This window comes from Psammomys obesus, unplaced genomic scaffold, assembly GCF_907164565.1.
Source record: "Psammomys obesus unplaced genomic scaffold, mPsaObe1.curated_primary_1811, whole genome shotgun sequence".
Lineage (NCBI taxonomy): Eukaryota > Metazoa > Chordata > Mammalia > Rodentia > Muridae > Psammomys > Psammomys obesus.
The window spans coordinates 3,229,921-3,257,571 of NW_026595981.1; the positions used below are offsets into that span (position 1 = coordinate 3,229,921).

Sequence of the window (27,651 nt, forward strand, 5' to 3'; positions counted from 1 at the left end):
CTGGCTGGTGTTCTGTTTTTAGCCTTATGTGTGTTGATGTTTTCCTGCATCTATGCTGGTACACCACATGGCACCACATGGCACCTGCTGAAGCTAGAGAATATTGGATCTTGAAGAACTGAAGTTCTAGATGTTTGTAAGCTGCTGAGTGGGTTCTGAGAGAATGTGAGCTAACCGTGTTCCTGGAACCGTAAGGGAAAAGACGCCATCTGCCCAATTGTAGCCCCAACAATTTCTGGTTCTGTTCCTCTACAAGCCATGGACTACCCAACCCCCTCCTGTAGGCACGTCCCTGAGTTTCTCCCTTCCCCTCCCCTTCCCTCCTCGTGCACTCACACACGCACTGGTTTCCGGCAGACTGTGCACCTTTGAGTCTGTGCGCCCTGAAACTGGCCCCATACTGCCCCCCCAGGACCTAAGATGGAAGGGAAGACGTCACAAAATCGTAGGCAGGCATTGACTGAGTAAACAGCAACTCCAGAGCTGGCTGCTCTTCACTGCCTGTATTTTATCTCCTTGACCTTGAACAGTACTCAGGCTGTAGGTCTTGGGGGTGAGGGAAGTCTGCCCTGGAATAGAGGGATCCTGTCAAAGCCCAGAAGGCAAAACATCATCTTCAGAGTTGGTTCCTTTGACCTCTACCAAGTGGCCAAAGCCCTGGGCTGAACCTCGTGCTGTGGGTGAATTCACTGCTCTCTGCCTGGTCTCTGAGCTTCCTGCTTCCTGCGGTGCTCCAGGGAACCTTAAGTGAAACGCCCCAGTGCCAGTAGTTTTAAGTTCTCCAACAGTCGCCATCGCTACTAACAACAGCCACAGCCTCCAGGTTGCCCTGGGCCGGCCTAGACCCTCATCAAGCGGCTGAGACACTTCCCCAGGGCATCGTTTGTAGCCTCTTCCCGGCGGGTCCCGGCTGTGCAAGCCTCACAACCCCGCCCGCTGGGGACGACTAAATTAGCTGAGCGACTGCGGCAGGAATGCGGCGCGCAGGCACCTGATCTCGCGCCGAGGCTCCCGGGCTCGGCGCCGCGCTGGGCGCCGAGCGCCTGGGCCTCCCGCACCTCCCTGCGAGGGCGGAGGGGGACACGGAGCACGCGCACCCCGCAAGCGCTCGCACGCCTACTTTTCCCATCTCACCGCGGCGGGCCGAGTCGAGGCGCGGGAGTCGTCCCCGCGCCGGACAGGGCGTGGCCGCCTCGGCCCGGCCCCGCCCCCGCCGGCCCCGCCCCCTCAGGTTGATGGCAGCAGCAGCTGGGACTGCAGCGGAGCCCGCAGCCGAGAGCCGCAGGCAGCGGCCGGAAAGCGCAGCCCGGTGCTCGGCCGCGGACGCACGGACGCCTCCCTCGGCCCCCCGCGCACCCCGGCCCGCTTAGAGGAGTCGCAGCGAGAGCACCCCCGCCCGGCTTAGGACCAGGTACCCCCCTCCCCGCCTCTGTCACCGCAGCCAACGGAGCGGGCGGGGTCTCTGGAGGGGGCAGAGGTCTGCGCCCCCCCTCCCCCGCCGCTAAATTCGGTCCGGCAGGGCGGACTTGGTGTCTATATTTGGCCGGACAGCGGCCGGCGGACACCTAGTCTCACAAGAACGCACTGCCGGGGGCAGGAGGCTCGAGGAGGGTGCGCGTAGGCCGGGCTTCAAGCCGAGGGCTGCAGGAGCGGTTTGAAGGGCACTGGGATGCCCCGGCTGGGGAGGAGCAGGAAGCAGTTGGCCTGTGGGAGACCCTGGTGTGTCCCCTTGGGAAGAGTAGCGTAGCTGAGGTCCAAGCTCCAGAAGCGGAGGTAGCAGCTCCAGGAAAAAGACCTCACCTCCTCGCTGGTGCAGCTCTGATTCTTGCTGGTGGGGTTAGGGCCTCTGCCCTCAGGAGAGCCTCCTAGCCAGCACAGGCACCCGAAGAAGCTGGACTCAAGCGTGACGCTCATGTCAGATGAGCATAGCCAGGGCTTCTCGGAGAAGCGTGTGCGTGGTGGCATGGACGAAAGGGAGATCCACGTTTCGCCGCCCACGCCCACGTCCCCTCCCCATGGGAGGAAACTGACGGAAAAGCTAGTGAGCTGGACTGACAGGACCTTTTCTCTTGAAAAACCTGTAGAAGAAGACACATCTGCCTGAACTCTGCCAAAGATGTGAATTTAGGATCTCCGGGGCTGTAGTCCTAACTGGCCCCACAACTAGCCTTGAGCCGAGGCTCAGTGACCAAAAGACAAGGCGCTGAGTTGGGTGCCTTCAGCAGGAACAAACACTTGCAGAGAGGTTATCCATGGCTAGCAGCAGGAGGGGGAGCCACGGGTGTTGCCCCTCGACACATCCCGTCCTCCAGGAACTTTCTGCCCCATGTCAGCCTCCATTACCCCCCCCCGCCCCCAGCCTGTGTGTTGAAGAATGATGAGAGTTCCATCCTTGTCCCTCGAGTTAAACGTTTGACAGGTGACCAAAACCTGCTTCCTGCTTTGGCCATTCCGAAGACAGTTCCCCACCCCTTGCCAAACAATCCTACTCACTCCCTCCTCCCTCCCACAGTTCACAGGATTAAGGACCAACGTGCCTCTAGGCTCTGAGACCCCCTATCTTTGCCCCAGCCATGAGCCGGCGTGTGGTTCGGCAAAGCAAGTTCCGCCATGTGTTTGGTCAGGCAGCAAAGGCGGACCAAACCTATGAGGACATCCGGGTATCCAAGGTCACATGGGACAGCGCCTTCTGTGCGGTCAACCCCAAATTTCTGGCCATTATTGTGGAGGCTGGAGGTGGAGGTGCCTTCATTGTCCTGCCTCTGGCCAAGGTGAGAGGTCAGGGGAGGAAAGCAACCGGGAGGGCACTGGGGCCTCATGGTAGCCTTTTCTCGATGAAGTCCAGTCTCCAGTTAGAAGGGCAGCCTGTGTGGATTGGCTACTCTGTCTTTGCCAAGCCCTCAGAGAATGGTGGGGAGTGGCGATATCAGAGCATCAGCAGCAATAACACAGGCAGCACTGTGTTCCTGGCAGCGACCAAGATGGGAGTTAGTGATGGAGATGGTTAGGATGCCAAGGCCTAGTCAGGCTCTATCCCGAAGAGAGATGGAGGGAGGAAAAGAGAGGGAGGGAGAGGTCAGATTCTGGTCCCGGGAGTCAGGAGTCAAGTAGAATGGAAAGGAAAGGAGAGAAAAAAGGTAAAGAAAACCAGAGCGCACCCCGGCACAGGCAGGGAAGGGGCCAGGCAATGACTGCGCCTTTGCAGACACTTGGCCATCTGTACCCCAGGGTAGATACCCCAAAGCATAACCTTGACCTAGACACTGACCCCTATACCTTGCTAGAGGAGGCCTCACAAGCGGCGGGGCCTGACAATAGCCTGTGACTCACCCTGGACAAAGCAGACACCATCCAGAGACACCATCCCAAGGGCTCAGATTTCAGCTAGAGCCACCTCCTCCCCCAGGATGACTGCCATTTCGATGCCATTTAGCCACCGTCTCTCTCAGACTGCGTGGTCTGGGCCAACGCCAACGCCTGCAGAGTCTTCATAGCTCCCACAGTCTAGTCGTAAAGACAGAGAGAGGGTCCAGCCTCGGATCAGGGCTACTCAGCACCAGGATTGCCTGCTGCTTGTGGCTCCAGTGTGAAGCCAAGAGAAAGGTCTGCCCCGGGGCCAAGACCCTGTACTCAAGGTCACTCCCTTGGTCCTCTTCCCCCAGAGATACTCCAGCTGGGGAACAAGCTCAAGTCAGCCCCCCCCCCCCCGGGTGTGTGTGTACATACCTGTGAGCCCAGGGCTGGGGAGAGCAAGCAAGAACAGCCTAGGCTAACAAACATGAGCCTTTATATTTGAAAAAAAAAAAACCTTCTCCAGGTAGGCGAAGAACACTGGCCTCAACCCAAGGCTGGGTTCTGTGTCTTGCTGAGGGTCCTTTCTTAATAACATCATCCTGCCTCTCTGAACCCGATTTCCCTAATGCAAATGATTTCACTCTGTGCACCTCCAGCAGAGTGCAAAGAGTGGACTGGGAGAGCTAAAGACTCAGAAAGGTCTGCAAAAGGAGAACTAATAATACAGGACGGAGAGGTAAACAAAGCCACTGCCCACTCCAAAACCACCTTTCAGGAGGGCCTGGGATGCAGCTCGGTGCAGGTTCCACCACAGCACGCGCACACGCACACAGACACACACGCAAGCACACACGCGCGCACACACACAGACGCACCAGAGAGAGAGAGAGAGAGAGAGGCCCCACATGTCCCTCTTCCTCTCTGACCCCTGCAGACAGGCCGAGTGGACAAGAACCACCCGCTGGTCACTGGGCACACTGGCCCTGTGCTGGATATTGACTGGTGCCCGCACAATGACAACGTCATCGCCAGCGCCTCCGACGACACCACTGTCATGGTAGGAGCCGGTTGGATGCCACCAGGCTGGGCAAGGGGAGCAGGAAGGTGCCTCACCTGTGTTGGGGAAGGTGATAGGAGAGGCAGAAGCCAGGAGCCCTGCCCGGTCCTGCCCTGTTCCCAGATTATTTTTAGTTAAATACATGCCCGCTCCCTCCCAGAATGCACTGCCTAGACCTAATTATAACCATGGACAACTCGGGGCCCTAAGAGCAGGGGTGCAGGGCTCTGAAGTTTTCCTGGCGGAGTGAACGGGGAGTTCACAGTGCTGCCCGCGCCTGAACCTCGGCTTCCCTGTGGCGCCACCACACCCGGACTCCTACCACTCAAGAGCACCAATGGCACGGAGGGGGCGGAGCCATCTCTGCGCCCTACCCACTCTCTTCCTACCTAGGTGTGGCAGATTCCAGACTACACCCCTGTGCGGAACATCACAGAACCTGTCATCACACTGGAGGGCCACTCCAAGCGCGTGGGCATCCTCTCCTGGCACCCGACTGCCAGGAATGTCCTGCTCAGCGCAGGTCTGGGGTGGGGGGGGAGGGTCCCTACTATCGCAGAGGGGGGAGCGAGGAAGGCGGGGCCCACATGACTGTGCCTGGCCGCTCTGGACAGGTGGAGATAACGTGATCATCATCTGGAACGTGGGCACTGGGGAGGTCCTGCTAAGCCTGGACGACCTACACCCTGACGTCATCCACAGCGTGTGCTGGAACAGCAACGGCAGCCTGCTGGCCACCACCTGTAAGGACAAGACCCTGCGCATCGTCGACCCCCGGAAGGGTCGAGTGGTTGCGGTGAGTGCCCGGCGACCCTAGCGCCCCTTGCTCAACACCAGCTGTTAGCACCCGACAGCCACAGTCCTCAGAGCCTCTGGTCCCAGAGTTTACCTGTTCTCCCCCCCCCCCCCCCCCCCCCCACCCCAGCGACCCCCCCCCCCCCCCCCCCAGGCTCCGCAGCCTCAACCCCTGCCCCAGACTGCACCCCTCTGCCTGCTCCTGTTCGCTCCCCTCCGGTGCATCTCAGAGCTCTGAGAAGGGCTCCTTGCTTTGAGATGGAGGAGGGAAAGGCTGAGAACTCCATCCTCCAACCAGAACCTGCATGAAACCTGAGCTCCAGGACCCTCTCCTCTCAGATAGCCAACGCCATCTTCCAGGGTCTGGGGCCTGATCACCGAGACCCTTCCCACCCACTGACCCACTGGATGGGGATGAAACGGCCCTCAAGTGTTGCTTGTCCCCGCTGGGAGGACGATGGGCCTGTTCTGCTCAGCCTCCATCTGGCCTGGGGTGTGGGGTGAGCGCATGTCTGCATGGAGCACAGGCGTGGTACGTCTGCGTCTGGGACGGCGGGTGGGGCGGGCGCTCTAACCCACTAACCCTGCGAGCAGGAGCGAGCCCGGCCTCACGAGGGCGCCCGCCCGCTGCGGGCCGTCTTCACCGCAGACGGGAAGCTGCTCAGCACCGGCTTCAGCAGGATGAGTGAGCGGCAACTCGCACTCTGGGACCCGGTAGGCCAGGCCGAGCCGGGTGCATTGGCTCGCTTTGCAGGGTCAACCAGGAGCGCCCTCCTGAGCGGTGGCCCGGCCCCAGAGGCCCAAGCGGAGCACGGGGCTCCCTCGTGGGTAAAAGCCTCACTGCAACCCCCAGGAGCCCGTAGACATCGCCTGCCCCAGGGGTCAGCCTTTGAGCGTGCCAGAGGGCTGGGGCCTGCTGAGAGCGCCAGGCCTCCTGCTCTCTCCCCGCCCTGATGCTCTCCAGGCCAGGGTCCTGACTTCCGAGCAACTGCGTCCTTAGGACCCCTTTCCCCCACCCCACGCTCAGGTTGGCAAGGTTGCTCAGCGCTCCATCTCCCCGAAGCAGGCAGCAGGGTGATGCTCCTCCCTTCTCCCCCTCCCCTCCCCCAGGAGAGGTTTGCAGCCCACGAGGGGATGAGGCCCATGCGGGCCGTCTTCACGCGGCTGGGTCATATCTTCACCACGGGATTCACCCGCATGAGCCAGCGAGAGCTGGGCCTGTGGGACCCGGTAACACAGCTGGAGGCTTGGGGTGTGTGCCCCGGGGGCTGGCATCACGGGCGAGGGGCCAGACGCCCCGCACCCGCAGGGTATGCCCATCCCGACAGGGCCGAAGGCTGTTGCCACCTCACACCCACCCCGGCCCGGTTTTGCTGCGTCGCCAGAAGGAGCTCGCGCTGGCGCCCCCTCCTGGTGATGCCTAGTCCCTGGGGGTGGTTTGCTGTGACTGCATGCGAGCGCGCAGGGAGCCCTGCGCGAGGGTGAGGGGGTGATGCGCCTCGAAGAGCCTGCAGCTCTCACCAGAGCTGTCCGCGAAAGCGTGGGACTCGGGGTGGGCACGCGGTGAGCTCTGGGGTGGCCAGAGCATGAGCGGAGCGGGTCGCTCCTCCTGTGCTCGGCAGAACAACTTCGAAGAGCCAGTGGCCTTGCAGGAGATGGACACCAGCAACGGAGTGCTGCTGCCGTTCTACGACCCCGACTCCAGCATCGTCTACCTGTGCGGCAAGGTGCTGGGGGCTGGGCAGGGAGGACCGGGACGGGACGCAGGCGGGAGCGCCTGGCTAGCGCTGCCTCTGAAACTGACCGCTTCCGCAGGGTGACAGTAGCATTCGGTACTTTGAAATCACGGAAGAACCGCCCTTCGTGCACTACCTGAACACGTTCAGCAGCAAGGAGCCCCAGCGGGGCATGGGGTTCATGCCCAAGCGGGGCCTGGACGTCAGCAAGTGTGAAATCGCCAGGTCAGCCAGGTCCCTCCTGTCTTCCTGCCTCTGTTCCTCACAGCAGCTCGGCTCCCCCTAACTGTGCTGGTTTGGGGGAAAGAGAAATGAGCCTTACTGGTGGTTTTCCATGACAGTCCCAGCGCCTCCTAACCTGACACTCCACCAGCGGTGGGTTTTGGTTTTGTTTTTTTAACCCGAAACTGATGTGTTGAAAGTTCAATGCAGCCAGGCGTAGGAGCCCACGCTTGTAATCCCAGCACTCAGGGAGGCACAGGCGGGAGGATCTGTGTGAGTTCGAGGCCAGCCTGGTCTACAAAGCGAGTCCAGGACAGCCAAGGCTACACAGAGAAACCCTGTCTTGAAAGAGAGAGAGAGAGAGAGAGAGAGAGAGAGAGAGAGAGAGAGAATGTACACAGTGTGTTGACTTCCAACGCCTTGGTCCTAGCTATGGGGATTTAAAAGGAAAGGGACCGGCGGGAGTACTGAATTCTCCTCTCTGGTAGGTTCTACAAGCTGCACGAACGGAAGTGTGAGCCCATCATCATGACTGTACCGCGAAAGGTGAGGAAGGAGGGGTTGGTTGGAAAGCATCGAAAGACAGACCTCCAGCGCCCAGCTCACACCGGCTCTCCTGTCCTCCCACCCCTCAGTCAGACCTGTTCCAAGATGACCTGTACCCGGACACGCCGGGCCCCGAGGCAGCGCTGGAAGCCGATGAGTGGCTGTCGGGTCAGGACGCAGAACCCGTGCTCATTTCGCTGAAGGAGGGCTACGTGCCCTCCAAACACCGTGAGCTCCGGGTCACCAAACGCAACATCCTGGACGTGCGCCCGCCGGCCGGGCCGCGGCGCAGCCAGTCAGCCAGCGAAGGCCCCTTGTCGGTAAGCGCTAAGATCCGGCCGGCTCCACCCTGGCCCTCTCCCCCGCCCGCTGCTCTCTGCCACGGCCTCCTCTGCCCCCCTCGTGTCAGCAGCAGCACACCCTAGAGACACTGCTGGAGGAGGTCAAGGCCCTTCGCGAGCGGGTGCAGGCCCAGGAGGAGCGCATCACGGCTCTGGAAAACATGCTGTGTGAGCTGGTGGATGGCACGGACTAGCCACGCGCTGCGCAGCTCTGCGCGGCACACCCGATGGGGTAGGGCGCCCCACCGGTGGGTCCGGCTTTTGACCTGGGACTCCTCCGCGCCCTGCCTCCTGGGGTTGGAATTAGGAGCGAGACCAGAAAAGAAACTCCACCCCCCCCCCCCCACAGGAGGCTGGACACGTGGATCTAAGTGGCAGGGACTGATCGCCTTACTGGGTCCCCGACTTTGCGGGACCAGGCCTAGGGGGATCCTGGGATAACGTGGCCTTAGCAGTGGTGCTTCATGGTGAGGCGTGTCCCTCTCTGTCCCTCACCCTGGGCAGGGGAAGTGTTTAGTGTTAGTGTGCTGCCTGGGGATACTGAGGGACTTGCGCTTGACCTCACAAGGATGACCACTCAACAGATATCCCCAGAACCTCAGGAAAATTCCCACATTTCTCCAGACGGGCAGCACAGAAGAGCCATTGGCTTCACCTACCCATCTCTGGCAGAGGGCTCTGCCCTTCCTCCCACTTCAGTGAGGGCAATCTCTCTCTCGGAGACAAACAGACCCTACCAGAGAAATCTCAGGAGAACTGGCATACGGAAGCAGGTTCTACACACACACACGCACACACACAGCCTCCAGCACTCTGCTGAACCTGTAAAACACCGGGGCATAATTAATGGAATGTTTTACTAAGTACAAATCTGTGCCTCCTGCATGGGTGGCTAGAGCCCCCCCTTCCCTTTTTGGAATCCTGGGGAAACCTGGCAAGCTGAACTGAGGACCCCCCAGGCAGCTTCTGACCCTAGGTCATCCATCTTCGCATGGAAGATCCAAAGACCCCACCTCCCACCCACTGTGGGTACTTGTCCCCAATAAAGTTAGGTAGAAAAGCATCTGGTTTGAAACCTCTTTTATTTGTGCCTCATCAGTCCGGTGCCCCTGGCATCAGGGAAGGGAAGAACAAGTTTGCTTTGTTGCTCTTTTCTAGTCCCCCTTCTGTGCCCCTTCTGAGCCCGTGGCAGAGAAGCCAGCCAGAAGGCGGCCCAGGACGAGGGTGTGCTCCAGCCCTGGCCTGGCGGGGCCTGTGCTTCTTTAGGTGGGTAGGGCGGAACAGGGAGAGCCGAGGTTAGCACCATTGGAAAAAGGGTGTTAGCCCCTAAACGGGGGCAAGAGGGGTGCACAACCACAGAGGGCTAGCAGCAGCTGGTAGGAAGGGATGGTGGTGAGAGCGGTGCCGGGGCCCTCGTCAACGCCATTGTGTCAGCGCGTGCTTGCTCCCACTCCCCAAGGCACCGTGAGGGAATCAGGCCTTGCCCAGACGAGGGGCACCTTAGACACACTCCCTGATCACAAGAAAAACGTGCTGCGGGCATGGGGATTCCAGTTCCTGGCCGCCGAAGGAGAAGCTGGGACCACCCTGAGACACAGGACAGGTGTGGGAGCTGGGGAGCCGGGCACCCCGCTAAGTGCACTTGACGCAGAAATGCCGGGGTGGGGAGGCGCTGGGCCCTTGACGTGCCGGTTTGTGTCTGGGACAAAGCAGCGACACAGCACGCTGGGCCACCGGCTGCCTCCCAGGGGTGAAGAGCTGAGATGCGAAGGCTTCGGGGGCAGTGTCCTGGAGAGGGGTCAGTGAGCAAGGAGGAGGACCAGCCAGAAGGAGCAAGGGACGGGGACAATGCTCCTCTCAAGGATTCGTTTCCTTTTCAATACCCCGCGTCTCCGCCCTTGGACAGTTGTGAGCCCAGAGAAGCGGATTAGGGGTCACCGAACAGCAAAGCAGGGAGAGCAGCCATGCCTCTAGGACTCTGGCCTGGAAAGTTGCTCCACGCCTGTATCAAACCCCTGGCATCTCAAGCCTGGTGCGCCGCTACACCCCCGAGGCAATGGCTCCAGACTCCAGCAGCCGCTCGGCAGGTGCGCAGACCCGGCTCCGGCGTGGAGTGGGCGAGGGTCCCAGCAGGGGGCGCTACTGCTCGGTCAGCGAGAGCCGCAGGATTCGCTCCAGCTCTTCCTCCTCCTGGCGCGCGCGCCGCCGCCTCTCCTCCTGTTCCTGGGCCGACAGCTCCATGGCCAGCCGCAGCTGCTCGTCGTAGCTCCGGAACACGTGGCTGCTGGAGCCGGGACCCGGGCTGGGCCGAGGGCTGGGCACCGGTGCCGGGGGCACGGGCTGGCGCTGCGGCGTGGGTGGGGCGCTCCTGGGGGCGGGGAGGATTTGTCGAGCGCTCCCCGCTCCCGGCACGCCTGGGACACCTGCTCGTAAGCGGGGCAGGAGACATCGTGGAGGTCCCAGGGCTGGGCAGGCTTGCCACCCTCTAGGGGAAGCCGGGAGTCTCGCTGGGCTGTGCTGGCCCCACCCGGTGGTGGCAGATCCCAGGTCCCCGCCAACCTGTCTGCTGCTGAGGGTCTGACCGTCCGGGGAGCTAGGTCCCTGCTCTCTGCACATGCTTGGAGCACTGGCCACCCACCCTGCGCCAGGAAAGGGGGATGGCGGAAGCCATCTTGATTACAGGTTCTCCAGACCGGCCGGCGCCCCGCTGAAGGCACTAACGGTTCTCGGGGCCTAGTGGGGTGCCAGTGTCACTCTGCAGTGTGATGGGTTAGTTGGGGGTCTCTGTGCATGTGTGTGGGGGTAGGAGAGGGAGCAGGCATCTCTAAGTTCTCTTCGGCCTCGTGGGCACTGACCTGTCCTGTCGGCGGCCTTCATAGGACATGGGGTGGGTGCCTGGCTTGCTGTTGGTCAGCGCCTCCCAGATGGTGACCTGGAGGGAGGGTCCTGTCAGCCGGGCTTGCCTGCGTTCCCAGCGGCTTGGAGTGGCACCGGGAACCCACCTGGTCATACTCACTGCCCGCCTCCAGCAGGCTCTGCTGGATGGCAAACTGCAGCAGGTCGTCGTCCTCGTCCCGGGTCGCCGCCTCTCGCTGGCCGCCCAGCACGCTGTAGCCGCGCGGGGCCTCGAACAACGCCGGGGAGATCTCACAGGCGCGGCAGGAGGCTGGAGGCGTGGGCCAGGGTCAGGTGTGGGCTGGGCTCGCCCCTTGGTGTCGGGGAGGGAAGTGGAGCCGAGCTTTGGGAGGGCAGGGCTCTGTGGGGAGTGGAGTCTCACTGGTAGAGCTGGAGCTGCTGACGCTGCAGGAGTCGCTGCCGGGAGAGGGGGTCTCGCTGCTGGGGCTCCCTCGCACGGACGGCACTGGCTCATCGCAGCCGTTGAGGTTCCCAAAGGTGATGCGGGCGTTGAGGATGTGAAAGATCGGGATTTCTGAGGATACGGAAGCCATTAGGCACTGTCCTCAGGCATCGCTACCTTAGGCCCACTGCTGAGACTGCCTCTAACCTCATCCTCTCCATGTGGCTGAGGAGAAAAGGGGCTGGGGGCGGGGCTCACCTATCTTGACTGGGAAGCCAGGTGGAAGGCGCAACGTGATGAAATCCCGGAGCTTGGCGAACAGAGCATTGCTGACAGCCATGAGGTCGATGATGGGAGCCACCTGCTCACACAGGGACAGGGGGTGCTCCTCACACAGCCACAGCTTGGCCTTGAACCTGGCCCCAGAGTCCAAGCGGTGAGGGAAGCTGTAGGAAGCCATGGCCTCCTAGCACTCTCAGACCCCTACCTTGGCCACCCTCCCCCAGAAAGAGCAGGGGCCTCACTTCTGTGTCTTCGTAGTCAGTTCCATGGGGCGGCCCATGTCCCGGTTGCCAAGCTCAAAGTTGGGGTTGAAGTATTCCTCTGCGGTGATGGCAGTGGGGTTGGCTTGGCTCAGTGTCTGAGTGACCAGGGTCTGTGCCACACAGGAGGGGGCCCTTAGTGCCTAGGTCAGGGGCTGCTGACACATCTCTCCCCTCCCAGCATGGAGCCACCGTGGCTTTGTGCATAGGAAGTCCACGTAGGTCACGGTAAGCAAGACCCACACCCTCCAAAACAATAACAACCTGGAACACACTCACCCCATTTTGGGGGCCCCCGTGCTGCTCGGCAATTCCCAGGAAAGACTGCAGAGGTGTCTTACAGCCTAGAAGAAATGTGGGGTCTCAGGCAACACTATGGGCCCATACACCAGTGCCTGAGTTAGGGGTGTGGGCAGCTCACACACCCCACATTCCTAGCTACTTTCATCAAAAGTGACAAGGACTCTAGGGAGCAGGGCCCAGGACCATGCAAGCTTGGGTAAAATGAAAAGACACCAGCACTCAGGAGGGAGGAAGGTGGGTGGATATCTGTGAGCCTGAGGCCAGCATGACCTACATCAAGAATTTGAAGCCAAGAGGGCGGGCATAGTGGCGCATGCCTTTAACCCCCAGCACTTGGGAGGCAGAGGCAGGCAGATCTCTGTGAGTTTGAGGCCAGCCTGGTCTACAAAGCAAGTCCAGGACAGACAGCGTGAGCAGCACAAGGAAACCCAGAAAAGAAGAAGAAGAAACAGAAGAAAGAAGAAGGATTTGAGTCCAGGGTTACATAGTGAGAATTTGAGGCCTGTCTCAAAAAATAAATAAATAAAATAGCAGTGCTTAGGCTCAACATGCTTCTCTCCAGGTTAGTGACCTTGGGCAGCAAAGCATCGGTCTTCTGTTTGGGTGTGTGTGTGTGTGTGTGTGTGTGTGTGTCTGGATGCCTCCCTTTAGGCACATCTATATTAATGACTTCATTCTGTACTTGTCTCCACTTGAGACAGGTTAAATGATGCTCAGTGAGTGTGCGCAATATAAAGAGGCGCAGACTCAGTGGCTCCCTGACTTTCTATCCAGGTTTGGAGTCAGATGATTAGATTAGCCTATAAATGGTATGTGTGACATTTCTCTCCTAAATGCGATACAGACATTAGTAATCAATCACTGAGCCCAAATGAGCCCTAGGATCTTCTTTGCAGTATGTTAGGCAACTATCTGAATTAAAATCTATTTGTCTGGTTGAGCCATCCTGGCACTGGACCGCCAGAGGATGCTGTTGTGGGCACACCGACGGGAAGTCCCTTCCATCCTGCAGCATCTCTCCGAGCTTCCCTCAAGCTCATTACCTTTGACCTTGCCCTTGTGTTGTTCCGAAAGATGCTCCGTCCGTGTCCGGGTAATAAGTTCCACATTGGATGCCCCATATACCTGAGGACAGAGAGGAAGAGGCTTGGAGACAGCTCTGGTGCCCATCTTTAGGCATGGATGCAAGTAAATAGAGCAAATCATTCATCCGTTTTCTTATTCATCAGCAAACTTTTTAATGGTTCTTGGGAATGAACTTGAAGCCTCTGGTACAGTAGGCAAATGTTCTACCACTAAGTTGCAGCCCCATCCCAGACTAGCAAACATTTTGGAGCAGTTAAGATGCCAGCCCTTGAGGCAGACATAAAGGATAAAATGGTCAACAAAGCTGACATAATCCCTGCCCCTTTGAGAGTCACATTCTAGTTGGAAAGACGAGAGAATGGACAGATATAGAGGAGTGAGATCTGTGCCGTAGCGGGGGACAGCTGAGGCCCCCATCATCATAGCAGGCAGGGCCAAGGAGGGCTTCTGGGGGGAGACATGTGCAAAGTCTCAAAGCCTGTGTTGGCTCCTTCATTCAGCATGTGCTGGGCAGGTGGCATTCCGCAGCGACAGATAGTTTTTTAGAGCCCCTGGCTTTGAGGTCAGGTAGCCAAGACATAATCCCCAGCTCCGTGCCTACAATGGTACATGTCACCTGTGTTTCAATGACTCTGTTAAGTGAGTTGACCGCGCCAATGCTCATGGCCTTGCCTGTAGGCCAGGATACCAGCCCAGCACCCCTGGCTGGTGGAGCGCGATAGATTAAATGGGGTGCAGTAGCGGGGCTCAGACACACTGCCTGTGGCACAGCAGGGTTGCATGGTTTTTCCTGCCCGCACACAGCATGTCGGAGCAGAGCCTTGGGTGTGGACACCCTAAGAACTGCACACAGACGGCCCTCTCCTCGGAGAACACTGGTCTCACCCTGCCCTCCATGCTGTGCCGCCTCTCCACCCACCAGGCTGGGGAGAGTGGGCTGGGAGCCCTCTGCTCAGCGTGCCTCCCAGAGCTCACCTTGGCTTCATACCCATTCACCATCTCTGTCTTCTCACTGCGCCAGCCCAGAATGCCAGTCTTGTTCCTGGGGAGGGAGAGCGGCCCAAGTGGAATGGTGGCTGTCAGGCTGGCTTCGGGCTAGCCAGGCCACCCAACTCACCTCTCAAAGGAGATGTTCTTGGTGTCAAGCTGCGTGGTGACCACAGGCGCAGTGAGCCGGCTCAGCACCTGCTCCTCAGTGGGCTGGGCAGCGGCCAGCAGTAGCTCCCGATCCTGCCCGGCCAGCGCCAGCGTCTCCGTGTACACCACGCGTCGGTCATGGTCAATCTCCATGACCACGGCACTTGTGTCTGCCACCAGAGAACAGCGGGGTCAGGGTGGTCTGCACTGTCTGCTGTCTCCCACCCTGCCCTACTTACTGCCTGACTGACCTTGACCCCTGAAGACGAAGCTGCGATTCCCTCTCTGCCAGGTCATATGGTCAAAGCCCAGAAGCGTGGTGTCTACCCTCAGGTTCTGCCCACTCTTCCAGACTTTGTAGGTGTCACTAGGGCAAATCTTGGACACTAGGGGCACTGGGTGGAAGTGAAGGTCAGAAAGGGCTTCAGTGGCCTGGGCCAGCCCAGGGCACAGGAGTTGGAATTGTTAATATAGCCAGAAAAGGACGAGGGGAACCCAAGGGAGATGCCCTTCCTTCAGCCCCTCCCCCAACATAGATTTGAGCAACCTGAGGTTGGGCACAAGGCTGACTCACACACCAGCGTCTCTCGTGCCCACTCGTGTGCATCCGTTCACTCAGCCGCTCACCCATACTTTCAACAAGCATTGACTGAACACCAAGTCCATGAGAGGCACTGTTCCAGCCATCGGAGATACAACAATGAACAAGGTAAGACTCCTGCCTGTTGGCCTTTACCTTACAGCAAATGGCAGGCACTAAATAAGCAAACCATTACAGAGGAAAGTAACAATGGAATCAAGAAAGCGTCTGGGCCATCTGGAAAGGGCTGGCTGGTAGCTGGCACTGGAGCTGAGGCTGGCTGAGGAGCCCCATGAAGAGCGTGGACGAACACTCCAGGGAGGGGACAGCGAGCGTGAAGCCCCAGGCACCTCCGGCCCTCTTACCCCAGCTGGTGAACTCCCATTTCATCTCCACATAGAAATCCTGGGCCTGGAGGAAGGAGAGGAAGGGGCTGAGCGGGCACCAGCCTCAGGGCACAGGGCCACAGCGGGCAGGCGGAGAGCCGGGCCCACCTTCCGCAGCTTCTCCAGGAGCATGGGGATGCCTGCCAGCCGCTTCACCACCCGCTGGTAGTCCCGGTACCGCAGCACCAGCTGCACCAGCTCCAGGTCCCTGGTGCTCACAGCCTCCTGCAGCACTGGGGAGGGAAGCGACATCCCAAGGTGAGACCCGCCAGCCGCTCCAGTGAGCGCTTGACGCTGGACATGGGGCTGAAACAAACAGGGTGCCCACCTGTCCAACCACTGCGATTCTCCCTGCCCACGTCTGCACCATGTGCCAAGAGCACACGGGCACATTCCAGGTGCCCCAGGGTGGTGGCCAGGTGCAGCGGCGTCCGGCCACGGGGATCCAGCTGTTCAATGTCCACCTGCAGAAGAAATTGATGGAGCCCTGGTTACTGTGGGAATCCCACATGGGCTCAACAGCTCCTAAGCTGGCCACAGCTCCGCGGCTACATCACCTGGTCCAGGTCACAAGCCATGAGAGAGCCCAACATGACGTGCTATGCCAGGTGAATGGAGAGGGGCACAGGAGACAAGGTAGAAAGGACACTGCTCGGTGAGAGGAAGGGCCTTCCTTCCCGACCACTGGGCCCCCGCCCCAGGTAGAGTTATCTACCTGGCATCATGGGCCTCCTGTGGCAAGTAGGGCCGAGACTCGGTGGTGGTTCATCCAAAGATGCTGTTAGCCAGGAGGATGCCATGGCAAAACCTTTCCAGTGGTCTCAGACCACACCGTCAGGACGCACCACTAAGTCACAGTGTTGGCATGAGCCCTGAGTGGTGGTTAGCAAACAGCTATGACAACACCAACACAGCAGGTGGTGCACACACGTGAAGCTGGGGAACCGTGAGTCTCAGGCTAGCCTGCTACACAGCCAGCAACACCTCCCCCTCAAACACTGGTGGTGACAAAAGAGCACGTTCATAGCACAGCGTCAGGGCCTGGTGTTGGCTTCCGGCTCAAGCATCAACAGTTTGCGTAGATCCTGTGATTTTGGAGAATGATAGTCCACAACACTGTATTGTGTTGTAAGAATCAGATATGTCAAACATAAATATTTAAACATATCTCAGGAGTTTGGGCTTCTAGTTAAACTCAGTGAATCAACCATATGCATGCTAACACTTTCCCAAAACCTGATGAAAGGGCTTCCCTTCCAACCAAAGTAATAAAGGCTGTACTGAGAGTGGACAGGGCTGCTATCACTCCAAAATACATGAAGTAATTGTTTTTCCACAATTGACAAAAGGTCAGTTGTCTGAGATCCCTGAGCCTGTGGCTTCCCAGCACTTCTACTTGAAGAAACACCCTAGATTGCTACTCAGAGACGGAATCGTCAGCAGACTTTGAGTTGTGAAGACAGACAGGAATCCAGAGAAGATGAGGCAGTTCGAAGACTAGAAAAAGCATGGGCTCTGAGGAAAGAGGGAGGAAAGTGGGAGAGGGGAAGAGGGCGGAAGGGAAGGAGGAAGAAGAGGGAGGGTTGCTTCTTTGCACGGGGATAGGTGGGAGGGGGGCCCTCTGAGTCTTCACTGATTACCAAACCTCACATGTGCACAGCAAAACTCTACAAGATTATACAGAACAGAAAAGTGGACAGGAACTCTCACAGCTCACTGAGGGCAGCCACTCACACTCAAGCCTGTAATTTCCCCGCTATTTAGCAGCCCCCAGAAGCAGCGTTGTGCCCCATGTAGGCTAAACTGTTGAAAGGAAAGACTTACCTGAGTCAGCCCAACAGACTGACAGAGTCGAGAGGATCACATTCATTTGCAAATGATTAATTTGCTAAAAGGAGGCCTAATAGTCTTTCCTTAAAAAGCAGCCGCTCCCAACCTGCAGGTGGAGACTCCTTTGGGGTTGGCTGTCAGATACCCTGCACATCAGACATTTACATCACGATTCATAACAGTAGCAAAATTACAGCTATGAAGCAGTAACAAAGACAATTTTATGGTTGGGGGTCACCATGAGGAACTGTATTAAAGGGTCGCAGCATTAGGAAGGTCGAGAACCTTTTTTGAGGAAGACAAAATTTAGATGTTGAATAAATATCTACAGCGTCCAACATTCAGGCAAAACTCGCTAGGCAGGATACAAAGCACAATAGGGTTGCTCAAACCTGTAATCTCAACAGACAGGAGGCTAAAGTAGCAGTTCAAAGCCAGCTTGAACTATGTAATGAGACTGTCCAAACTGTAACCCATGCTGTCTGGCACATCTAACTTTCTGCTGAGCACCTCTCTTTTTCTTAACCCTTATACTTAAACCTATATTAAATACCTTTATTAGAGCTGGAGAGATGGTTCAGAGGTTAAGAACACTCACTGCTCTTCCAAAGGTCCTGAGTTCAATTCCCAGCAACCACATGGTGGCTCAGAACCATCTATAGTAAGGTCTGGTGTGCAGGCAGAATGTTGTATAAATAATAAATAAATCTTTTTTAAAAAATACCTTTATTAAACACCAACTCGATGTTGTTTAAAAACAAACAACCACCCCTCAAAACTTACTACACACGTCACAAAGTAGGAAAATATGGCCTGTATCCGAGAGCAAAGACTATCCAATACAAACACTGGAGATTAGAGACGGCGCTGCAATGCTCAAGTCTGGGGTTTGGGGGTTTCATTGTTGGTGTTTGAACAAGCTCTCGAGATGAAGCCCCAGCTGGCACTGATGCCACTCACGCCCCGCCTCAGCTGGTTGTTATCATAGGAGGAGGCATTGAGACCCGCTTAGCTGGCCTTGAACTCAGGACATAACAGAGGCAGGTCTTGATTCCTAGATTCCCTCACCTCGGCCTCCCAAGTATTGGGATGAGAAGCACATGCTACCACACCCACTTGATATTAGAGATGCCTGTGAAGGAACTCCAGGTGACAGCACCACAGAGCACCATGATGGCTCCAGAAGCCAATGAATAATGTCTTTTTTGTTTTTTGTTTTTCAAGACAGGGTTTCTCTGTCTTGAAATTCACTGGCTGTCTTGGAATTCACTCTGTAGATCAGAATGGCCTTAAACTCATAGAGAGCTGCCTGCCTCTGCCTCCTGAGTGCTGGATTTAAGGCATGTACCCAACTGTAAATTTTTGTTTAACTCATCCATTTTTGTGGCAATTTGTTGTAGAAATGACTACAATGATAAACCTACAGACCAGCAGACACAACACCTCCATAAAAAGCTGATGCCAGGGCCCCTCGCCACCAGATGCTGAGAAGGTGCTAAGAGGAAAACCATAGGAGCGAACAAGGCCCTTCCTCTGTCGGGAACAAACAGAAGCACCTCCTGCTTCTCATTGAAACCATGCAAGCCAGAAGGCAGCACGATGAAAGCTTACAGTGGGGTGGAAGGCAGGAAGGCTCGGTGGAAAACGCCACACCTAATGAAGACACCCCTCCAAAACGAAGGTAAGACTGCGGTAAGCCACAGCTCAGAGAGCGTACTGCCACAAGAGGTGTGGAAAATGGTCAGGTGGGAAGAAGACACCAGATGGAGACTTGGATCTCCACAAAGGACTGGAGAACGCCAAACATGTTCAATTTGCAAATCTAAGAATGTCAGTAAAATATTTAAAACCCACGAGCATAAAGAGGTGTCAGCAGATTCTCGAGAAATCTCAACGCCTCTTCAGAAGATGGACAGTGGCCGAGGATCATTGCTGGCTTTAGTGGAGCAGAGGAAGCCAGGAGCCACACAGTCAGGGGAGGGAGCCCAGAGCAGCAGGCCGGGTCACCCCAAACCCAGCATGGGTGTGCTGGACTTGGGGACACTGACCACAGCAGAAGATGAGGGTACAGGCAGAGCGCCGGTGACTGGTGAGCCTGGCTCCTTGGACTGGACCCTGAGCTTTCTGCAGCCACAACACAGCTGTGTCTAGTCCCCGAGCCCGCCACCACTCTACCCAGGCAGGACACTGAGTCCTCCTGGGAGGAAGTGAAGGCCCCAGTGGCCTCTGAATAGAGATATCCGGGGTTCCCCTGAGAAGTAGCTCACCACCTGCTTGTCCTACGTGTCAGTGAGTTCCAGGCCCCATCCTCACCAACATCCCTGCAGCCACATGGGACTGGACTCTGGAGGCGAAGTGTCCACTATGAAGTCAACTCAAATGGACAATGGGATGTTATGAACAGGGAGGAAGCTGACTCTTTGGGCAGCAGAAGGAACTTGGTGGAGGCCGCAACTTGCACCCTCAGGAAAACTAAGGGCCCCTGGCCTCGCTGACTTTGTGTCCTTGCCCAGCATCCCATACTCAATTCAGACGCGTCTTCCTCACTTTCCCTAGCTGGCTTTATTCCTGGACAGCTGGCCCCGGACTCAGCTCACAGAGGACAGTGCCTCACTTCACTGCATTTTCAGGTTAAAATGGACAGCACAGGCTGTTGGCGAGACAGCCCCGAAGGGAAAGGCACCTGCCACCAAACTCATCACCCAAGGTTTACCTCAGGGTCCTAACACCAAAGGGAGAAAACCGACTTCCAAAATTGTCCTCTGACCTCAACAGGTGCACAGCGGCACACTCATTGCCCCTCCCCCCTGAGAGAGAGAAAACTTAAATTTTTAAAAATAAAAATCTGTGCCCCGCCCCGCCCTATCCCAGGAGGCTTTGGGCACACCTCAGCCTCCAGAGCTTCCCTTCATCAACAGCTGTGCCCTCTCTTTCCCTCGCCCTCCACATCTAACCAACCATCAGCATCCCTGTAGGCTCGTCCTGCCAAGTAGGCATAGAAGCACTCGGCTCCCACCCACTGAGGCTCCCGTGCGGCCCCCAGCCAGCTCTGTTTCTTGTAGCACCTCAGCAGCCCTCTAACTGCTCACACCACCTTTATCATGCTTCCACCTGACCACGCTGGACTCGGGGGAAGCGGAGAGACGGCTCCATGGCTAAGAGTACGTCCTCCTGTAGAGGAATCACATTCAGTTCCCAGCACCCAAATGCTACCTCACAATAACCAGTAACTCCAGCTCCAGTGGATCTGACGTCCTCTTCTGACCTCTGAGGACACCAGGCATGTGTGTGGTGTGGGGTGTGTGTGTGTGTTAGTCTAGAACGCTAAGTCCTGACTCCTCTCGAAACTCATTTACCCCACCCAGCCACCCACACTCCTGCTACCAGCCTTCTCTGTCGTCTTAGAAATGATCCCTTGGATACCCTAACATTATGATCTGTCCCCAAAGGTTCGTGTGCTGGAAGCCCAGTCCTCCCTGTTCAACAGGATAGAAAGGCGAGGATCTGAGGCTGGGCCCCTGAGGAGATGGGGGAGGTGTGGGCACCACCCTGAGAAGGACAGGCACACAGGAGCAAGCCAGGTCTCCAGGGACCGAATCAGCTCCCCTAAGAATGGGTCATTACAACTCAAGCTCAGCTTCCTGGCTCTTTGCCCCGCCCCCACGCTCCTTCTGTGTGCGCTGATTTGGTGACACTGTGACACAGCCAGGTGGCCCGGGCTGCTTCTGTGCTCTCTGGACTCCCCTCTTTGACCTTTCCAGGACTGTGAGCTGCAGCTACCTCTTTGCCTCGTGAAGTCTTCAGTTAGGCCGAAGGGTTTTGTTTTGGTTTTGTCTGGGGGTGTTCGTTTCGGTTTTATTTGGTGGCATGGTGGGATCAACCCCAGGGTATGTCTTGCTGTCTGCTAGACAAGTGCCATACCGCAGGGCCATCAGGAATTCTGTCACAGCAACACAAACAAACCTTTCTCTCTCACTTCAGGTTGCCACCCAATGTCACCTCCTTAGACTGGTCTGCTGTGACAACCAACCTGAGGGGACAGTTGCTGCTTATCTCCCCTTTGCCCCTATTCTGTTTCAGATCTCTGCCAACATTTCTGGCTTGTTGACTTTTTCAGCTTCCCTCACCTAAGCTCTGTACCCCGACAGGCCAGACCCTGCCTGCTTTGTTCATCAGTGGCTTCCCAGGGCCTGGACAGTCCCTGGCATGTAATCAGGTTAATGCACATTTGTTACATAAATGTGGAGCTGACTACACTGAGGGGTCAGGAGAAGGAAATTTAAAAAGTATAAAAGTGATAAACCAAGACCTATACCTCTAGAGGTAGTTTATAATTACAGAGGTAAGTATCGAGAAAGGGCCCAGTGAGGAGGCGAGTAGTGGTGGCTCATGAGAAACCCAAGAACTGTGGAGACGGCTCAGTGGTCAAGGGCACACACCACTCGTGAGGCGTGAGGCGGGCCTGAGCTCCCAGCACCCACTGGGCTCAGAGCCCCGAACCTCAGCCCCAGCAGCTCTCTTGCCTTGCTTGTTCTGGCCTCCTTAGCACCTGCACTCGTGGGCACATATCCACATGCTGACACATAATATAAAAACAAAATAAATGTTTTCTTAAGTTAAAAAACTTCTATAAACAGCAAACTATTTCAAACCATGAAAATGAATTCACTTGTCAAAACTAAGACATTTGTGTGTGTGAGAGACAGCCAGGCGGTTAATAGTGGTTGATAGTGGTTGGTAGTGGTTTGTAGTGGTTAGCAGTGGTTTGTAGTGGTTAGTAGTGGTTAACAATGGTTAGCAGTGGTTAGCAGTGGTTAGCAATGGTTAGTAGTGGTTAGCAGTAGTTAGCAGTGGTTAGCAGTTAATAGTTCTATCGTGAAGCACAGCATCCATGTTGGTAACTCGAGCTCCAAGAATCTGCTGTGACCCCTGGCTTCCTAGAGCTTATACTCACAGATGCACAGACACATACAAATAAAAATAAATCTCCAAAAAAAAAAAAAAGGCAATTTCAGGCCAGGTGTGATGTCACTAGTGCATACGCAGATATAAATATACATCAAGACGCTGTTTCAGGACACAAGCACACGGGGCCAGGGCCTTCCACCTCTGTTTTGGCATGTGCTTGGCATGCACACACAAACAGAAACATAATAATTTTTCTTTCTTTTTGTTTTTTTGAGACAGGGTTTCTCTGTGTAGCCCTGGCTGTCCTGGAACTTGCTCTGTAGAACAGGCTAGCCTCAAACTCACAGAGATCCGCCAGCCTCTGCCTCTCTGAGTGCTGGGATAAAAGGCGTGCCCTACCACTGCTCAGCTACAATTTTCTTTTACTTCATTTTAAATTCTTTTAAAGAATTGTGTTTGTTTTCTTTTTTAATTATTTATTTATTTTTTTTATCTTGTGTGCATTAGTGCTTCGCCTGCATGTATATCTGAGTGAGGTTGTCAGATCCCTTGGAACTGGAGTTACAGACAGTTGCACACTGCCATGTGGGTGCTGGGAATTGAACCCAGGTCCTCTGGGAGAAAAGCCAGTGCTCTTAACCACTGAGCTATCTCTCCAGCCCCTGTTTTTAATTTTTATGTGTCTGGCTGTTTTGTCTACATGTACATCTGGGCGCCACGTGTCTGCTTGGTGCCTGTGAAGGTCAGAAAAGGGCACTGGGTCCCTGGACATAGAGTTATAGATGGCTGTGAGCTACTATATGGGTTTTTAACTGAACCCAGGTCCTCTGCAAGTGCAGCAAGTTCTCTTAATCACTGGGCCATCTATCCAGCCTAGAAAAATTATTTTTTCAAAACAGTGAATACATTTTTAAAATAACTTGATTTTTGTGACAATTTCTCATGTAGCCGCCGAGGTTGTGGTGGTCCTCCTGCCACGGCCTCTCTTATCAGGATTACAGTGAGAGCTACCCAGTTTACATCATTTTAAAGAAAAAACTTATGTTGGCATGTCTTTACTTTTTAATACATTGGGATCCTCAAAACACAAGTGACCCTGCCCCTCTGGATCCCTGAGCTGTAGCTTGGAGCTATGAAGAGTCCCCCAACACCTCGGCACCAGTCCCCACAGAGAATCGGGAGAGGATCTGCTGTACTAGGGTGGGCTGGGCCCTCCAGGGTCCTGACCCAAGTGGGGTTCTGAGCCATGAGGTGGGGATGAGGGAGAGCCACAGACCCTTCGCTGGCTAGGGAAGCCAAGGGGCGGCCTTCAGGCTGTGAGATGATCTAGCAGGTAAAGGTACTGCCCCCAGGGTTGCAGGTGAGCTGTGGGCATCCCCCACCCTACCCCAGATGCCGCTGCTGCTGCTGCTGCTGCTGCTACACAGCTAACAAGGCCCCAGGGAACTCGAACTCGCAGGCACCCTGCCTGGCCCCAGGGCCCCTGTGCACCACAGCTCCCAGCTCTGCAAGCTAGACCTCCTGCAAGGTGGATGCCTTTCCCACCCCAACTCCTCAAGATTGCTCCCAGTATCTGCCCTCAAGCAACACTGATGGGGGGGCGCCTGTGGACCTCCAGGCACCTATGGGGCCCCAGAGCCCTTCCCCCCACCTATCCAGAGCAGGGCCTGCAGCACAAGTGGCACTTTGCCCTGGGCCCAGGTGGGAGAATTCATTAATTTCTTCAGCAAACGCTCACAGCTGTTTGTTTAATTGCTGCAATGAAAAGGTTTCCATGAAACCCAACACCCGCCCTCCCCACAGAGACGGTAGAGACTCCCGGACCCAGCAGGCTCAGAGGGAATCAAAGCTGGACTCTCTCAGGTTTAAGAGCAGAAGCCTCCACTCGTGAGCACCCATGTGCACACATGCTCATCCTACCTGCACGAATGGTCCCTTCGAACCCCTAAGTGTGAGGCACACCCTTGGTTTCTCCCTGGCCTTGCAGGAGTGCACTTGTGTAACGTGTGTTTGGTAATGGCACACTTGGTCTAAACACCCACATACGCTATCCAGGCTGTTTTGCAAAGTCTTTTAGCATGGACAGTAGAGCCTTAAAAACACTTGCCAAATATACAGTAAGTCTGGGCATGGAAGAAGGGTAGGGGCCCAAAGAGCCTCAGCCGCTCGGCCTCCTCTCCTTCCCCTGCTTCTGGGAGCTGCCACCTAACATGGGGCGTAGGACCAGGCATGCCTGAGCGGTGTTTCCTCAGATGGCACGGGGCACATGGAATTCTACAGCCATCGGGGTAGAGCTGCTGCATCTCCAACCTCCATCCATTGATTTGACTGTATGGTTTGAAGTTTGTGGCTCTCTCTGCTGCCTTCCTAGCTCACTAACCGTGGTGGTAGCCCACACCCAGGACTACCTACTAGTGAGGGAAGACACCCCAAAGGTTCCCAACATAACTAGCGCTTTTTTTTTGTCATGTGTATTGGTGTTTTTGTCTGCATGTTTATCTGTGTGAGGGTATTGGAGCCCTTGAAACTTGAATTACAGTAAACTGTGAGCTGCTATATGGGTGCTGGGAATTGAACCCAGGTCCTCTGGAAGAACAGACAGCGCTCTTAGCTGCTGAGCCATCTCACCAGCCCCCATAACTGGTACTTTTTGACAGGGCCTCACAACCCCATCTCACTGAGCTCTAAGTGGGAAAGATGAATGGAGAAAGCTGGAAGGGCCATGGTAGAGGCAATTCCCAAGGCCATAGTAGGACCCCCTTCAGAATTCTTACTGTGAGGAGAACAACCCTGTTCCCAAGGCCCCTCACCCTGAAGGAACTCATGACTCCAGAACCTAGGCCATGCCAGGCAAAGGAGAAATGACATAAACTGCTTCTAACCATTGGCCCCCCTGCCTGGCAGGGCACCTGACAACCATGCCAGGCTCCAGCTCGGCTCCTTCTTTGCGTCCCAGCACCTCTTAACTGCTCACCATTCCCAGAAGAGGCCCCAGTGGCTGAGACACTCTGAAAGCTCTCTGTTTGGCCCTACTCAGTGGGCCAGCATTGCCAGGCCTGCCCACGGGAGGCCTCTGCAGGTCTTTGTTGGAGCAAAGCAGAGGCAGCTATGCCAAGTAAGGACCGGGGAGACCCAGCTGCCAAGTGCTTGAGGAAAGCCTGGCGGGTTTCTATGGTGGCTTGTGCCAAGAGCTTTAGAGGTCAGAGACCCCCTACAGACCATCCAGGGTGCTTAGAGTCCACAGGACTTATGAAATCAAGTAGCTCACCCCAAGGTTTGTCCCCTGAGAGGACATCATAATGCCCCAAAGATTAGATGGTGCACATTTGAATGCAAGTGTCACTCTGTCAGGACTGAGGGTACAGCCAGGGACACCTCCATCAGTGCTGACTGGCATGCTGCTTCCTGGCACTCTGGAGGGAAAGAGAATACTTTGCTTGCACTCTCTGGATAACAAGGGTTAATGGCACCGGCTTGAATCAAGGACAGGCAGGCTGGTATCCACTTCAATGAGACATTAACTCACCAGGACCAGGATGGGGCAAACATGATACCTAGCTACTATGGCAGTGTGAGCAGCAGGAGAGAAGCATTCTGAACAGCCCTGGCCACCATGACCTGCAGCAGCTCCCCAGCCCAACCTCCCCAGCAAGATGGCTGACTTGAGGTCTGTCAGCAGAGGCCTCGATGAAAAAGCCCTTTTCTGAGACACTCCACTTCTCTCTAGTTTTAGGAAAAAGACCACCCACACCCTAGGGCTGAGGCATTCTGAGGATTCAGTTTCCAGCATTCTAACAATCCCTAGATCTTTGGGGACTTCCTCGGGCAAGGAAAGTGAAGAAGAGCCAGAGAAGGATTGGATCTTCAAGCCCTGTGTAACCCCAGAACTCCCCCAAGGCAGGCATTGGTCTCTGGTATTTGCTTTCCCAGGCTCTCTGATCTCCTGCCTTTACAAAGCCTTTATGACAGAAAACCAGCTTGTGGGAGCAGAGGCGGAAAGGAAGTGAACCCCCAGGCCAGCCCAGAGACTTGCAGGCCCAGGTCATTTCATTATTAAATGGGGATGCAATGCAGAGCTGAACACTGTGCTGGAGGCTCAGAGTAACTGTGAGCCAGTCCAACCCTCTCTGCTTCACAGTCTAATGTCCAGCCTTGACCTCTTCCCTTGGGAATTACAGGTCCTCATGCTGAACTTCCATGGTGGAGGAAGTGGTCTCACAGCCCTAAGTCTCAGACCCTAATCAAGCCTGGTGGCCTGACTCTTAAGCAGCCCAGAGCAGCCTGGGCCCAGCTCTGCCTACTGCTTCCCCTGCCCGGGGTGGGGTGGCAGGTAATGTTGGCACCAGAATGCTTTGCCATTTGCCTGGCAAGAGCAGAATTGAAGACTATTAGTGACTTGTGCCTGCCTTTGTCCTGAGGAATGGCCAGGAAACACCACCATTCCCAGCCTTTGTGCTTGTTTTGGTTTCCAGATAACTAGGTCTCACCATGTCACCCTGGCTGCTCCGGAACATGAAGTAGACCAGCTGACCTTACACTTCTGGCAATCCTCCTGCCTCTGCCTCTCCGGGGCTGAGACTACAGGCATGCACTATCACTTCTGGCTCCCAGGCTTCTCTGAGGTCACCGCCCAACTCAAAGCTGTCTGGCCCACAGGTTTCTCTGACGGGCAGAAAGCAAGGAACCCATATTCTGTGCCCCTCCTGTGCCCCTCCCCACCCAACCCCACCTCAACCCCCCCCCGCCCCCGCCTCACCCCTCTCCCCTGCCCCAGCTTCCTCCACAGTGAGAAGGTAGGCCCCAGCACCAAAAGGCAAGAGAGCGCCTTTCAGCACCTGGACAAGGCCCTTCCGGACTTCATCCCTCCACTCCCATGCAAGGGCCCGGGATCTGAGGCACCCATGGGTTCTGTCCACTCTAAACAGACCAGGTTCACCAGGAAGTGAGAGGGCACTGGGTGGGGCGGCAATGACTGAGGTGCCACACAGAATGTTCCCCGATCTTGTGTGGGCCCCCTCCCCACGCAGGCCTTTCCCATCTCTGCACGTTCACGCGGGGTTGTCGCGCCTAGATCGAGCGGGGTGGACTCTCCCACCACACGAAGCACAAACAGAACCGACAACCCCTTCCTGCCGTCCCTTAAAGCCCCATCGGAGGAGAACACAGGGTCCCTCCACAGCAGTCTCGGAGGGCCCGGAACACGTGTGGGCCACCGGTCCTGGAACCAGGGAAGCAGGAGGGGGCCGCTCCCATCACCCTCTCCAGGTCAACAAGCACAAAAGCCGAGCGGCAAACAAAGAAGCGCCGCAAACTCGCCGGGGAGGCGGGACAGGCGGCGCCGCGCCCCCTCCCCACGCCGCGCGGGCGTGCCGGGCCGTGGTCCCCGACGGCGCTCCTACCTGGCCGGCGCGGACCTCCTTCTCCAGCTCGCGGTGGCGGTTGTGCCACACGAGATAGTGCAGCGGGTACTTGCCCTCGGGCCCCTTCCTGGCGGAGGCGTTGGCGGGGATCATCGCCCGCTCCTCATGCCGGGGCCGCGGCGCCCGGCCCGCGGGGAGGGACGGCGCGGGAGCCGGGGCCCGGGGCCGCG

At 56.5% G+C, this 27,651-nt stretch overlaps 2 protein-coding genes across 17 annotated transcripts; one reads left to right on the forward strand and one right to left on the reverse strand.

Moving 5' to 3' along the window:
• The first annotated feature begins 1,235 nt into the window (after window positions 1-1,235).
• On the forward strand, window positions 1,236-9,049 carry Coro6 (coronin 6). Of its 8 annotated transcripts, XM_055620467.1 has the most exons (12): window positions 1,238-1,411; window positions 2,513-2,771; window positions 4,229-4,351; window positions 4,745-4,874; window positions 4,966-5,147; window positions 6,257-6,559; window positions 6,769-6,873; window positions 6,962-7,107; window positions 7,593-7,650; window positions 7,740-7,970; window positions 8,060-8,223; window positions 8,341-9,049. In XM_055620467.1, the coding sequence occupies exons 2-11, from the start codon at window positions 2,574-2,576 to the stop codon at window positions 8,183-8,185; spliced, it is 1,602 nt and encodes a 533-aa protein (XP_055476442.1). In that variant the 5' UTR covers window positions 1,238-1,411; window positions 2,513-2,573; the 3' UTR covers window positions 8,186-8,223; window positions 8,341-9,049. The 8 variants fall into 8 exon arrangements, with proteins under 8 accessions (XP_055476448.1, XP_055476442.1, XP_055476440.1 ...); XM_055620465.1 differs by having other exon boundaries at window positions 8,060-9,049; XM_055620469.1 differs by lacking the exon at window positions 6,257-6,559 and adding an exon at window positions 5,741-5,860 and having other exon boundaries at window positions 1,239-1,411; window positions 8,060-9,049.
• Window positions 9,050-9,060: 11 nt separating this feature from the next.
• Window positions 9,061-27,619, reverse strand: Ankrd13b (ankyrin repeat domain 13B). Of its 9 annotated transcripts, XM_055620460.1 has the most exons (16): window positions 27,461-27,619; window positions 15,652-15,787; window positions 15,432-15,556; window positions 15,303-15,348; window positions 14,609-14,752; window positions 14,338-14,527; window positions 14,196-14,262; window positions 13,178-13,259; window positions 12,111-12,175; window positions 11,814-11,944; window positions 11,548-11,735; window positions 11,269-11,421; window positions 10,994-11,157; window positions 10,847-10,923; window positions 10,551-10,630; window positions 10,307-10,359 (listed from the first exon to the last, which is right to left on the reverse strand). In XM_055620460.1, exons 1-15 carry the CDS (start codon window positions 27,572-27,574, stop codon window positions 10,585-10,587), a joined length of 1,728 nt encoding a protein of 575 aa, XP_055476435.1. In that variant the 5' UTR covers window positions 27,575-27,619; the 3' UTR covers window positions 10,307-10,359; window positions 10,551-10,584. The 9 variants fall into 9 exon arrangements, with proteins under 9 accessions (XP_055476431.1, XP_055476430.1, XP_055476433.1 ...); XM_055620456.1 differs by lacking the exon at window positions 10,551-10,630 and having other exon boundaries at window positions 9,061-10,414; window positions 11,548-11,705; XM_055620455.1 differs by lacking the exon at window positions 10,551-10,630 and having other exon boundaries at window positions 9,061-10,414.
• Window positions 27,620-27,651: the final 32 nt, after the last annotated feature.